At 39.1% G+C, this 14,622-nt stretch overlaps 1 protein-coding gene across 1 annotated transcript; it reads left to right on the forward strand.

The window, feature by feature from the left end:
• The first annotated feature begins 6,714 nt into the window (after window positions 1–6,714).
• LOC122127790 (endogenous retrovirus group K member 6 Pro protein-like) lies at window positions 6,715–7,344 on the forward strand. The gene has a single exon (XM_042702140.1). The coding sequence runs from the start codon at window positions 6,715–6,717 to the stop codon at window positions 7,342–7,344; it is 630 nt and encodes a 209-aa protein (XP_042558074.1).
• Window positions 7,345–14,622: the final 7,278 nt, after the last annotated feature.

Below are 14,622 nucleotides of genomic sequence, written 5' to 3' on the forward strand. Positions count from 1 at the left end.
TATCTCATTGTCTGTGTCTAAAAGCTGACTTGTTTTCCCTTAGCGATAATAATAGCATATTTCAGAGGGAGTCTTCCTTCAATTTATATACTGGAAGAAGATAGCATGTGAAATTGAAGCAAAACTCAAATTCAGCCTCATACATATAACACAGGCAGAATTAAGCTAATATTAGAATGTGATATTAAGATGTTAGTTTCTTACCATCCTTGTATACCATTATGATAGTTGACTATAGCACACCAGAATTTAACAAATCCTAACCAAGAACTTAACAAATAGATAAAATTTCCTGTTGGAAATTATTACAATATTTTATAAATAAGCATTCTCTAAGTGATCACTTGTAGGGTTATCTTTTCTATAGATGGGTTTAATCACTCTAGAGCACTGTATCTAATATCTATTATCATTATCCAGACCTTGTGATTGTGTGATTGTGATGAGGATGAATAAAATATCTAGATTTCTTCTACTCTTTTCCTCTTCTCCTATTTCTAGTGTGAATTCTCATCCTTTCTCCAAATTCTATTAATAAAGGAAGAATGACACATTGTGGATATCAACCAAAAGGCTTCAAATCAAGAATTTCATTCTTTCAGAAACAGATGAATTAAATCAGAGTGGCTCAAGGAAGAATAAAAACAGGATTGTTTTTCCCTTTCTGGCTTCCACCTTAGAGTATGAACATGACTCTAAATATCTAATAAACCATTTCCCTCGACTAATTTTTTAAAATATAGTTTTTTAAATAAATGATAATTTAAAAATAAGTAGTAATTTGTTGTTTGTTTTTGTGAGGCATGAAATAAGACTGCATTAACAATATGTGAGTTGAGAGACTAAATTATATCAGAATCTAAACATAATGAAAAATAGACGATTTCAAGATAAATCGCTTGTAGATATATTTTTAATGTGATATACCCACAAAGTCATCTACTTTCTTCTTTTCCTCTCCATGCTGATTCAACTTCAATAAGCAGTTCATGTAATTCAAATGGCTGCCTTTGTTTCAAAAATAGATTAGACCCAAAAAAGTTAGAAAAAGAAAACCAGTATTGGATGATGCATTCTTTAAAAATAGCAGTCAAATAAATATTAACCATAATTCCAAAATAATAACAACCAAATGCTCTTGAAAAGAGAAGATTGTATTCAGAATATATAAAAAGTGATAGTGCCAGAACTGCTTCAGGCATTTAGGATTTCTAGTACATGACAATGTTTTAATCAGGATTAATTGCTTTCAGGGACTAAATTTTTTCTAGTTATATTTCATTGAAGAAATATGTTGTTCAGGTTAATGAAAGGATAACGGGTTATAGTAGAAAGAATGCTACACATTCATTGTACATACCAAATACCTTCACAGAATATCTATCTTTCCCACATACCTAATCCTTGAAATGTAGATTTGCATTATATATATGCTTGTAAAATTATAACCTCTCATTACCCAAGAAGCACAAATTTGAATAATTATCATATGGGGGAAGTATACTCAAAGGTAGTTAAAAGTCCCAGGGGTAGTTCAAAAGGGACATGATTAGGTAAAAACCATCAGAAAGATGTAAAGATGCTACATTAGAAGATAAAGGAAAAAATAACAATCCAGATTCTGAATTTCTGGGAAGCAGAATAGGAGGTAAATGCCTTTTACACTAGAATCATTTGAAAAATATTTTAGCTCTGTGGGTGTCTCTATTTTAATCTAGTGAGACTTCTTTTAGATTTCTGTCCTTTAGAACTGTAAAATGGTAAATACGGATTATTTAAGCCAAATAACTTGTAGAAATACTTTACAGCAGATTTGGTTTAGTAAATTAATTCAACTACAGACTTTTCCTAATATAACTACAGGGAGACCACATTTCCTAGTTTCTGAGAATGAGAAAAAGTTGCCACCAGCTTAGTACACATGTATGATGTACATACTACTAAGGGCCTTGCATTAATGAAGTCTTGAAATACTAAATAATATCTAAATAAGAAGCTCCCTATCTTTATTTTCACATTTGGGGATCACTAAGTACCAAAGTTATGTAGAAGGCTAGGTTAAGAATATGGGAAATGAAATCTGTTTGCTAATATTATAAAGATAATTTATGTCATGTTTGAGTTAGAGTTTCTAAAGTAATTAAAAAAGGTAATACAGAAACAGAGAAATTAAAGAATCCAGTAAAGTTATAGTCATCCCAGGATGGTATAGAATATTATAGGAACACTAGATGTTGAAAAAGAAGATAACAAAAATGAGTCCCCTGGAAAAATGTGAAACAAAATCTACACCACAGATTGTCATATAGCTAGAAAATAGTTTCCACTATGCTGTCTTTGATATTTTAGGTTTGTTTAAACAGCAACTTTCACCTCTTAGGAAATGACCCTGTATTAATACTCAAGGCTTTGCAGCTTTTAAGTCAGAAACAAATAATGCTTCTAAATTTAAACAAGCAGGATACTAAGTGTAACCCAGGCCATAGCTGATAAATAAGAATGATCTTCGGGAATAGTCAAACAATCTTGAAATTTTTCATACCTTTCCTCTTCTCCAACATGAGAAGTCCTAGTCAAGATATGTAAAACATTAATAAAGGATTTTTAGATTTTTATTTTTTTATTGCTCACTCCAAAGCAAATACACTTTCCTCTTTGCAAGCCTGACTTTGGAAGAGTCACACCCTCACAATTCTTTTATAGACAAAAGTTTACTGCTTTGGCTTAGGTGTTTTCCTGCCTTTGGGTGTTGCTCTCTATTATTTTGGCAACTCCACAGAAAAACAAGATAAATCCATTACACTTATATTGAATTGTTCAAAGTCAAGATGTCTTCAAACACAGTTTTCTGTTACCTTCTTCACTGCTAATTAAAGTTTAATTATTGCTCTTTAAATGCAACAAAAACGTGTTACTTTAATGTATATTCTCATTGAAACTGGTGATTACAGGAGTGTCTGTGATTGCTTTTTTAATTGTTTTCAAATATTTTCCTTAGTTATTTTCATTATTGCCTTTGTTGCAGTCTTCGAGTCAGGAACACAGGGTTACCCAAAAAGATCTTCCTAAGATATAAGATGTTAGGCAGAAAAAACTAGATGTATAATTAACGATTTTCATCTCTTAAGAGACTGCAAAGCTCAGAAGACATTTTGCTATTACTGGCATGGTTAAGATGACTTGAATGTTTTGGATCTTAAACTAAGTGAAATTCATTTAAAATGTTACAGTTGTTCCAAAAAACGATGATACCTTATACTTTTCTGCTCCAACGAGATGAAACCTCTGATAAGGTTGGAGGGTATATCGATTTTAGGGTAGAAGGGTTAATGTTAAAAAGCCAAGGAAAATTCCTAAAACAGCACTGCCTATCACATATCATTTAATTATACTTATGGTATATAAGTATATAAACATACAAATATGAATTGAGTGACAAATATGTGATTTACAAAATTCAATGACAACTAAATCCAGAAAAAACTTCTCTATATTTATATAAACTGGTATATCTAGTGAGGATGTAAACTTTTTTAGAATATATATTTTAACACTTATGTCAAAATATTTATTTTAACTGTTTATTTTTAATCAGTTGTGGGGCTTGAAATCTGGGCCTGGACATTGTCCCTCAGCTCTTTAGCTCAAGACTAGTGCTGTAGCCCTTGAGCCACTGTCAGTTTTTTGGTGGCTCATTGGAGATAAGAGAGTCGTCGACTTTCCTGCCTAGGCTGACTTTGAGCCATGATTCTAAGCTCTCAGCCTCCTTAGTAGCTAGGGTTACAATAATGAGCTACTGGCTCCTAGATACATAATCATTTTTACATATTTATAAAGTATTGAGTGGTAATCCCATTTATTTATATATTGTGTAATGATAAGCTCCATCATATCCATTAATTTCTGCATGTAACATTTCTTTTTAGTGAGAATGCACTAAAATGTATCTTCTGGGTGTGATGACATATCTATTCTTAACTATAATAACTTTGTTTCTTGTGGTATACAAGTGCTGTTTGCTAGAAAATACAGCCACTACCTTCGATAAGAGCTGTTAAGCCTTGGAGCCTATTGATACCCTGATTGATAACATTGCTTGGCACCTTCTGAAGATTCCCCACCTATGACCTTTTGCAAAATATACTTTGCAGTTTTGGTGCCTAGCAACCCTATTGACCTGCTGATGCTAATTACCCTGTTCAGCGTGGTATATATACTGCTGTGTAAAAAATAAAGTTTGAGACCTTGATCAGAACCCTGTCTTGGTCTCCTTTCTCGTGTCTGGTTTGTCTCTCATTCAGGTCAGTTCCTCTTTGAGCCCTTGTTGACCGAACCAGTGGGCCGGGGCAGGTGGTGCCCAACATGGGGCTCGAAGCATGGATCCTGGTCTGAACGTCGTCCGATTGACCAGCCTCTCTCTTCTTCTTGGATGGCCACCCAGCCCGTGAGGGAAGATCTGCATCCTGATCACTGCAGAAACGCCCGACTGTGATACAGATCTGTAAGGTAAGGGAGGTGATGCAATCATGGGACAAACACTTAGTAAGCATGAACTTTTTGTTCAAGGCCTAAAAGCCTCACTCAAGGCACGAGGAACACGGGTTAAGAAAAAAGATTCAACTCAATTTTTTATGCTGATGGAGGATATTTGCCCTTGGTTTCCTCAGGAAGGCAATATAGACAAAGGTAGGGTCATGTTGGAGACTGTCATAAGGATTATTATGAAACTTTTGGCCCAAAAAGATTCCTGTTCAGGCTTTTTCATATTAGAACCTCATAAATGAGATCCTCCAAGTTTGCTACCAACACAAAGATGTGTCTAGAGTGGTTAAGGAAGGTGAAGAATTTTTAAAAATTAAATTTACAGGGAGTCAGGCCTCCCTTGCCCCAAAACCCTTCTCTTATCCCCCCTCAGTCGCGTCTCATTGTCCCTCGGTTTCCAAACCAATGCCTGACGCTAACAGTGACTCACAATTACAAAAACCAAAAGCTATATACACGGTTCTTTCTAACCTCAGATCCCAAAGGCCCAATGATGCTGTCCTTCCCCCGGAGGACTAGGCCACTTTAGAAGAGGAGGCTGCTAGATACCACGCCTCAGACTGGCCCCCTCTAAACCCCTTGGGCATGCAACCTTCTCCCTATAAAACGGCCCCTCCCTTCTGTGCCCCTGCCTTGGCCTCTTCAACAGATCTTGAGGAGGTCACCAGACAAGCCACAGTTAAGCTTTCCCGGGAAGCCCAGTCCTTAAGGGCCCTACTTCAGGCCAAGAAAGAAAAAGCCCAACTATTACAACTATATAAACTGGACCTAGAAATTAGGAACACAAATTTACAAAAATTAATGACAAAAAAGAAAAAGATCCTTCATGCTTTTCCAGTCACTCTGTCTCAAATTAGAGCCATTTCGGAAAATCTAAAAGGAGAATCTGATGATCAAGAGACTGAGGCAGATGACAGAGAGGAAGAGCGGGAGGGAGGGCCCAAGTGTGATGACTCAAATGGGGAAGAGAAAGGAGGAGAGCATCTGGTTATTAGAGCTCAAAAATACCATCACCTTAAATTTAGACATATTAAAGAATTAAAAAATGCTGTTTCCTTGTACAGCCCTACTGCTCCTTTTACCATTTCTCTTTTGGAATCATTGAGCGAGGACTGGCTTACAGTAAATGACTGGGCCATGCTAACCAAGGCTACTTTAACACGAGGAGATTTTCTTTTATGGAAGGCTGATTATGGTGAAAGGTGCCAGGATATAGCTCGCTGTAACACATCTGCTGGTTGTCACTCTAAGTCCTAGAACATAGAAAAATTGATGGGCAATAAGCCATTTGATACTAATGAAAAACAGGCTAAATTTCCCCCAGGATTGCTTGTTCAGATTCAACATGCTGCCCTTAGGGCCTGGAAAAACCTCCCTTCTCAAGGGTCCGCTGTTACCTCCTTGGCCAAAGTTCTACAGGGACCCCATGAATCTTACAGCGAGTTCATTGGACACCTTACAGAGGCTGCCGAGTGCCTTATGGGAAAGGAAGAAACTGATAATGAGCTTATTAAACATCTTGCTTTTGAAAATGCCAATTCTGCTTGCCAAACGGCTTTACGTCCCCACCGCCGTGGCAAAACCATTACTGACTTTATCAGACTTTGCTCTAATGTTGACCCTGCCTCGCGCAACATCGGCCTGGCCATAGGCGCTGCCCTTAAGGATTTTACTCAGAGCCAAAAACCTGAAACCTGCTTTAATTGTAAACAGCCTGGCCATTTTTCAAAGGACTGTACGACCCCCAAGGCTGAAAAACCACCCCCTCTGTCTTTATGCCCAACGTGCAAACGGGTCATACATTGGGCCTCTGAATGTCGCTCCAAAACCAATATCCAGGGCAATCCCCTACCATCCAAACAGGGAAACTTTGTCCGGGGTCTGCCCCAGGGCCGCAAAATCAAAACAGGACAGAACCCTGGAGCTGTCAGGTTTGTCCCCCAAGTGACCCCTCAAGCACCATCAGCGCCCTCATATGGGCAACCACAGGAAGTGCAGGATTGGACCTCTGTGCCTCCTCCCACACAATATTGACCCCCGAGTTAGGAAATCAGATTCTTTCCACAGGAGTGTTTGGCCCAGAGCCCCCAAACACCTTTGGTCTCATTCTGGGGTGTGGTAGTGCTGTTTTTCAGTGCCTTAGTATTTCCCCTGGGGTTATTGACAAGGACTATGAGGGAGAGATTAAGTTACTGGCTACTGCTTCTCAGGGGCCAGTCAAAAGTTTTTCCTGGACAAAGAATTGCTCAATTAATATTGCTTCCCCTTGATAAGACAAACCCTAGCCTTACACAAAAGAGAGGATCCAGAGGCTTTAGGTCTTCGGATGCTTACTGGGTCCAGGAGATTACTCAGGACCGGCCTCTCTTCAAGCTAAAATTAGATGGGGAAAAATTTGAAGGCCTTATGGATATGGGTGCTGATGCTACAATTATTTCTAAAAGAGACTGGTTCCCATCCTGGCCCCTTACCCCTTCCATGACTCACCTTAAAGGCATTGGACAAACCTCTAACCCATTACAGAGCTCCAAAATTTTAACCTGGGAAGGTGGAGCAAAAAATAAGGGCACAGTCCAGCTGTACGTGGTTGAGACCCTCCCGGTTAACTTGTGGGGATGTGATATTTTATCCCAAATGAAGCTTATAATGTATAGTCCAAATGAATTGGTTACTCAACAGATGCTTAACCAGGGCTTTCGCCCTGGACAAGGCTTAGGAAAACATTCTCAAGGCCCTAAAGAACCCATTCAGGTGGAGGTAAAAATCATTCCTTTCCGTATGGGCTATAAAAATTTATCCTAGGGCCGTTGACATGCCTGTACTCCATGCAGACAAAATATCCTGGAAAAGGACTGAGCCTGTATGGGTTGATCAATGGCCTTTGTCCTCTGAAAAACTGGCTACGGCTACTACAGGTACAGGTACTACAGCTACAGTACAGGAACAGCTTGCTGCAGGCCACATTGAACCCACCATATCTCCATGGAACACTCCCATTTTTGTAATTAAAAAGAAATCAGGAAAATGGAGATTACTTCAGGATCTTAGAGAAGTAAATAAGGCCATGGTGTCCATAGGAGCCCTTCAACCCTGACTTCCCACACCCGTGGCTATTCCCACGGGGTACCATAAGATTGTTATTGATTTAAAGGATTGCTGTTTTACTATTCCTTTACATCCTGAGGACCGTGAATATTTTGTATTTAGTTTACCAGTAACTAATTTTAAAGGCCCTATGCCATGATTTCAGTGGAAGGTTTTTACCCCAGGGCATGGCAAATAGTCCCACATTATGCCAAAAGTTTGTAGCCCAGGTGGTGGATCCATTTAGGCAACAGGGGCCCTCCATATATTTAATTCACTATATGGATGATTTACTTTTAGTGGGCCCTGACCCTGATGAGCTTCTTTACTGCTCCCAAAGACTTTCTAAAGCCCTTACTGACGCTGGCCTTCAAATTGCTCCAGATAAGATCCAGCTGGCTCCTCCCTATACATTTCTGGGCTTTGAGCTTTTTTATAAAAGGATTTTTTCACAAAAAATTCAACATAGAACAGCCCATTTACAAACTTTAAATGATTTTCGGAGGCTTCTCGGAGACATTAACTGGCTCCGGCCATACCTTAAACTAACTACTGGTGAACTTAAACCTCTATTTGATATCCTTAAAGGGGACCCAAATCCGACCTCCAGCCGATCATTAAACCCCCAAGCCCTAGAAGCGTTGAGATTGGTAGAAACAGCCATTACAAATCAACAAATTACTTTTATTTCCTATAATAAACCCCTTCAGTACAATATATGTGCCACCAGCTTTACACCCACTGGAGTTTTTTGGCAAGAGGGACCTTTGTTTTGGGTACATTTGCCTGCCTCTCTTCCTAAGGTCCTTACACCATATACCTTCTGGGTAACAGAATTAATCAAAATGGGAAGAGAACATAGTAAAAAAAATGTTTGGCAAAGATCCTGATAAAATAATACTGCCTTATTCTCCCACTCAAATTCAGTGGTTGATACAAAATGATGATGATTGGGCTGTGTCTTCCATTTCCCTTCAAGGAACCCTTGATAATCATTACCCTGCTAACAAACTTCTCCAGTTTTTAAGATATCAGTCCTTTGTTTTCCCCACACAAACTTCCCCTCAACCCTTATCTCATGCTTTCCTGGCTTTTACTGATGGGTCCTCCAATGGTATAGCAGCTTTTACCATTGATTCTCAGACTGTTTCCCTTCAGTCTCCTTACCGTTTGGCACAATCGGTTGAGCTTTTTGCAGTTTTACAAGTGTTTATTCAACTATCTACTGTTCCTTTTAACCTGTCTACTGATAGTAACTATATTGCTCATTCCATCCCCTTACTAGAAACAGTTCCTTATATTAAACCAACCACTAATGCCACCCCACTGTTTTCTTTGATTCAACAGTATATTTTAGCCAGACTTTGCCCCTTTTTTATTGGACACATTTGTGCTCATTCAGGCCTCCCTGGACTTTTAACAAAAGGCAATAATGTAATGGATCAAGCAACTCAGCTTGTTTTTCTGGTGGAACATGATCCTGTATTTCAGGCAAAAGAGGCTCACTCTTTACAGCACCTTAATGCTCAAACACTGCGCCTTCTTTATAATATTTCCAGAGAACAGGCGAGGCAAATTGTAAAACAATATCATAATTGTGTCACCTTTTTGCATATTCCCCATTTAGGTGTTAACCCTAGGGGTTTGGTGCCCAATGAAATTTGGCAAATGGATGTTACACATATTCCACCTTTTGGCAGTCTTAAATATCTTCATGTTACCATTGATACATCTAGTGGCTTTATTTTTGCCAGCCTTCACACCGGGGAAGCCCTTAAAAATGTTATTGACCACGTACTTGCCTGTTAACTGTTATGGTAAAACCCAACGTTATTAAGACCAATAATGGCCCTGGATATACTGGAAATAACTTTCAACAATTTTGCCACCAGTTACAAATTAAACATATTACTGGGATCCCTTATAACCCTCAAGGTCAGGACATTGTTGAACCGGCTCACCAAACTTTAAAAAATTAAAAACGGGGAACCTTTACCCTATAAAAAGAGCTCCAGAAAACATCCTTCATCATGCCTTGTTTGTTATTAATTTCCTAAGCTTGGACATTAACAGAAAATCTGCAGCTGATCGGCTCTGGCATCCACAAACAAGTCAAAATTATGCTACAGTTTGTTTTTTGGAAAGATCCCCTAACCCATCAATGGAAAGGTCCTGATCCCGTACTAATTTGGGGACGCGGGTCTGCCTATATATTTGACAATAAAGAGGGCGCAGCTCGATGGCTTCCAGAAAGCCTTGTTAAACCAGTTGATAACAAGACTAACTAACCCTCCATCTTCCAGGGGAAAAGAGAACCCTGAGAATCCACCCTTGGTTGTTTCACATGCTGTTGCCACTGAAAAATTTGATGATCCTCCACCTGCTGATGCTGGTTCCAGATGCCATTATTGAAGCTGACTCCGGTCATTGGGAATTTCAAGTTTTTGCAATAGAGTTTGACCTCCCACAACTGTTGAATAAGACCTGCTTTAAAAATAGCCAAGTAGAATTATACTTGGATGCCTGAAAACCCACTGTTCAATATATTTGGGGAACTTGTGGCAGCTGGGAACAGAGTTACGTCACAAATCATAAATATATTTGCTGGAAGCATCTGGCCAGTCAAGCAGGCAATTGTATTGCCCTTATTGGTCCTTCCCACATGAACATTCCGGGTCCCTCAGCTCTAATTTGGAGTTGTTGCATCCTACGGGCAAAAAATGTTTTACAGGTGGCTGTAACCCGGTCAAGTATACAATTACTGACCCATTGAATCCCAAGTGGATATCAGGATTAACAGCAGGAATATGGGTGGATGGCCGAGGGCGAGACCCTTATGGGTTCATACAAATTAAAAGGTTTGGATACCCAAACCTACTGCCTCCCCCGCTGAAGTTCTTATTCAACAGGTTGTTAATTCCTCCCAAGTTTTTTCCTCTATTGTTGCCCAATTGGATCCGGTGCATTCTTGGACCTTCTCCTTAATACTAGACATCCTTAAGAGGTCCTTTTTGCTGCTAAATACCACACACCCGGAATTTTCACAAGGCTCCTGGCTGTGTATGGGTCCCACCCATGAGATACCTTTAGATGCGGCTGAGTATTTGGTCCCCCCAATGCTAAATTGTTAGAAGTTATCACCTCTTGCCATGCCTCCCCATATATGTATTCTCCCCAGGTTCTGCTGGAGGTTCTACCAGAAAATTCCACATGCATTAACTATATTACCTTTAATCAAACCAAATATTTTTTAGATTGCTGAAGATTTTTTAACACTTCTGGCCTACAGAAGGAAAAGACATATTGTCCCCCCCAAAAAAACCTCCTTTTTATGCCACGATGACTTATATCTCTTTTTTAGAGGAAATTGGACTAAAGCCTGTATAATTGTTTTTTTGTTCCCCCCATATTGATATTCTTCCCAGGTCAGAACCCGTTCCCATTTATTTGACTGAGTTTGCACGCAGGAAAATAATGCCCTCCTTTATTCCCTTTATCACCGCTGGCATGGCTGCAGGTGCTGCTGGCATTGCCACTTCCATTTCACTTCATAACTCCTTACAAAACCAATTGGTTAATGTGATTCAAGCAGTAACTCGAATTGTCTTGACCATTCAAGAACAGCTAAACTCCTTGCACAAGTTGTGCTTCAAAATAGGTGAGGCCTCGACCTTCTTACTGCCAGGCAGGATGGTCTCTGTGTTTTCTTACAAGAGGAATATTGCTTTTATGTTATCCAGAGTGGCATGGTTCGCGATCAAGTTAGACAACTTCAAGAAAACTTAGAAAAAAGAAGATGGCAAGGTGACTCATCCACCCGATGGTGGGGGACTGACAGCATACTCCCCTATGTTCTTCCTCTGCTTGGACCCCTTAGTGCAATCCTGCTAATTGTTATTGTGGGATCATGTATTTTTTACAGGATAATTCATTTCGTAAGACAGTAAATTGACTCCCTGACATCCAAACCCCTGCAAATTCATTACCACAGGCTAGATTTGGCCGATCAGGAACGGGGTGACTGACTTTCGTGGAGCCACTGCCTCTTGCTATCCAGGCAAGTCAAACGGCAGAGCTTAGGCCTCTTGGCAGCCAAAACCCGAATCGGCTAGACACACATGCCATGGGCACCTATGGAAGGGTGGAACCTAGTGGTATCCGCCGACGAGGGTGACCAAAAACTCGCCTTTCGGGCTCATAGAAGCAAACACATCTTCATAGAACTTGGATCCATCTGTAATCCTCTCCCCTCAAAAAGGATCGTTAAAACGTTCTAGGGGGATGGGTCTCTACTTCCTTCCACTGGTAAAGGCCCTTATACTACCAGACCTCTGCAAGACTCGGTTCAAGACCTTGTCACCCATTCCCTGTAAATAATTGGCCCATTTAATTAAATAAAAAGGGAGGAGATGCCGGGAACCAAGTGCTGTTTGCTAGAAAATACAGCTACTACCTTCGATAAGAGCTGTTAAGCCTTGGAGCCTATTGATACCCTGTTTGACAACATTGCTTGGAGCCACCACTTTGCATAAGAACTGCCACCACTTTGCATAAGAGTCATTAAGCCTTACAACTTTGATAACATTGCTTGGCGCCTTCTGAAGATTCCCCACCTATGACCTTTTGCAAGACATACTTTGCAGTTTTGGTACCTAGCAACCCTATTGACCTGCTGATCCTAATTACCCTGTTCAGCGTGCTATATATATACTGCTGTGTATAAAAAATAAAGTTTGAGACCTTGATCAGAACCCTGTCTTGGTCTCCTTCCTTGTGTCTGGTTTGTCTCTCATTCAGGTCAGTTCCTCTTCCTGCCCTTGTTGACCGACCCCGCGGGCTGGGGCAGTAATTTACACATCAGCCTTCAGAAACACACCAACTCTCCTCGTGCCTCCATTTCTGCATTTTTAAAATGAAGATAACATTCTTCCAACCCTAGATGATGAGATAGGTAACACCATCAGATGACACAGCACACATATTTGCATTATTGTGATTTATCCAACAATTGTTGAATAGCTTGTATAAAAATCTATGAAAAAATTATCTTACAGCTTTTATAAAAATCTCAACCACTAACAATAAAAATATTTAAAAAATCTCAACCATAATTTTATTGGCTTAACACCTTGTTTGAAAGTGTATCCCAAATACCAACAGAATTTACCGTAATTTTTCAAGTTGATAAATCAACTCAATACTCCTTTTCTCTTAAGAAATAAATCCTCTTTATGAGCTCCTCACATTCTGACACATAGCTATGAAGTGCAATTTCATGAGCCCATTATCTCTCATTTTCTGCTCATTGAAATCTGCTTGACAAAATTGTTCTGTTACAAAGCTGGTTGCAAAGACTTTTCTGTGATTTCCCCAAATGATGGTAGTCATTTGTGTAAGTGACTTCGTAAACATTTTAAGGCAATTGAAGAAGGAAATTGTTGCAGAAAGTTGCACAGGAAATATTTTGAAAATTGTATTATAATCTTTCTTCCTTTTTATTGTCTCTTTTTCTCAGGAGAAGGGATTGAACTCAGGGCCTCAAACTTGCTGGATAATTTCTCTTGATCCATACACCTAGCACTTTGTTTAGCTTTAGATTGATTTTCAGATAGTTTCTTATTAACTGCCTAGTCTGGTCTCAAACCATGACCCTCCTACTTCTGCCTCTCTTATCACCATGTGGCACCAGTGTGTTTTAAATATTGAAGTCCCAGTATTATACTTTTACCATACCAACTGCAAACCTCCTATACCTTCCAGAGTCTAGCTCATAAGTAGTTAGAATTATTGACATGTACCACTATATCAAGCTGAATTTTCTTAAAAAGAAATCTTCAGTAGCTCTGCTAACAAAGAACTATTCACTCACTTCTCTTTAGTCTCCAATTCTCTACCTCTGTAACTTCTTTCTCATTTTTCTCCTCACTGAAGCAGGCAAGTTTGTGATAACTTCAGATTTGTTAATGTTTTCAAAATATTCCTTGTTAATCTAAATTATTCATTCCTCATGTTCTATATCATAGTGATTTTTCTATACCAAAAAGATCCGTCTCAGCTAGGAGAGGTGACTGATGCTTGGAATCCTAGGTACTCTGGAGGCTGAGATGTAAAGATTTTGGTTGGAAGCCAGATAAATATTTTCTATTTAAAAGGAAACTGGGTGCCTCCTAGAAACATAAAAAAATCATTTCATATTTGTTATAATAACAGCTTACAAATTTAAAGTTATTCACTTGATAAGCTTAATAGAAACAAGGAATCAAACATGAATTTCTCTCAGGAAATACAAGTCATTCATTACAACCCTTACTTGATTTGTGAAAGAGATGAAATCTCATTCAGAAAACATAACTAGGTTCCATTGTTACATTCTCATTTCTGTCTTTATCAAAGATGCTTCAGAGGAAACAGACCTAAACAGATATGAGTCCAGCATTTAATGATCTCTCCATGGTTAGAAAGACAATCTTCACAAATTTTCACGCACCTGAACAACTCATACTGTTGATTCGTTCTGAGCCTGGATGAGTTTTCCCATTTGTCCTTCTGTGGCACTGCTTCTGTGTCAGGTGTGTGTCTTTCATTTTATTCGGCCGAAATGGACTCTTATTTCTGATTGCAAACATTCTGAGAAGCTTTTGCCAGGCCACAAGAAGTACAGATAAAATTTTCATCCCATATTCTCCTCTCACAGTTCTCCTGTCCTGAAAAGCTTTTTACTGAACAAAATGGAGCAATGATTGCACAGTGATATAAACCTGAGCAAACATTATCACACTAGTCATAACACCAGAAAGGAACAAGTAGAGGAATCATTATCTGAGTGTCACCAGTATCAAATGACCTATTGCTCCACATGTTTAATTGGGACAACTAATAGATTTTTTGTTAGCTGCCAGTGGCTCACACCAGCAATCCTAGATACTCCGGAGACTGAGGTCTGAAGGTTGTGGTTTATAATGAGCCCAAGATAGAAAATTCACGAGATTCTTACCT

Source organism: Dipodomys spectabilis, unplaced genomic scaffold, assembly GCF_019054845.1.
Source record: "Dipodomys spectabilis isolate Male_0828 unplaced genomic scaffold, ASM1905484v1 ptg000312l, whole genome shotgun sequence".
Lineage (NCBI taxonomy): Eukaryota > Metazoa > Chordata > Mammalia > Rodentia > Heteromyidae > Dipodomys > Dipodomys spectabilis.

Excerpts from the sequence above, each read along its gene's own strand:
- LOC122127790 (XM_042702140.1), top strand. The coding sequence starts at position 6,715 with ATGAGGGAGAGATTAAGTTACTGGCTACTGCTTCTCAGGGGCCAGTCA.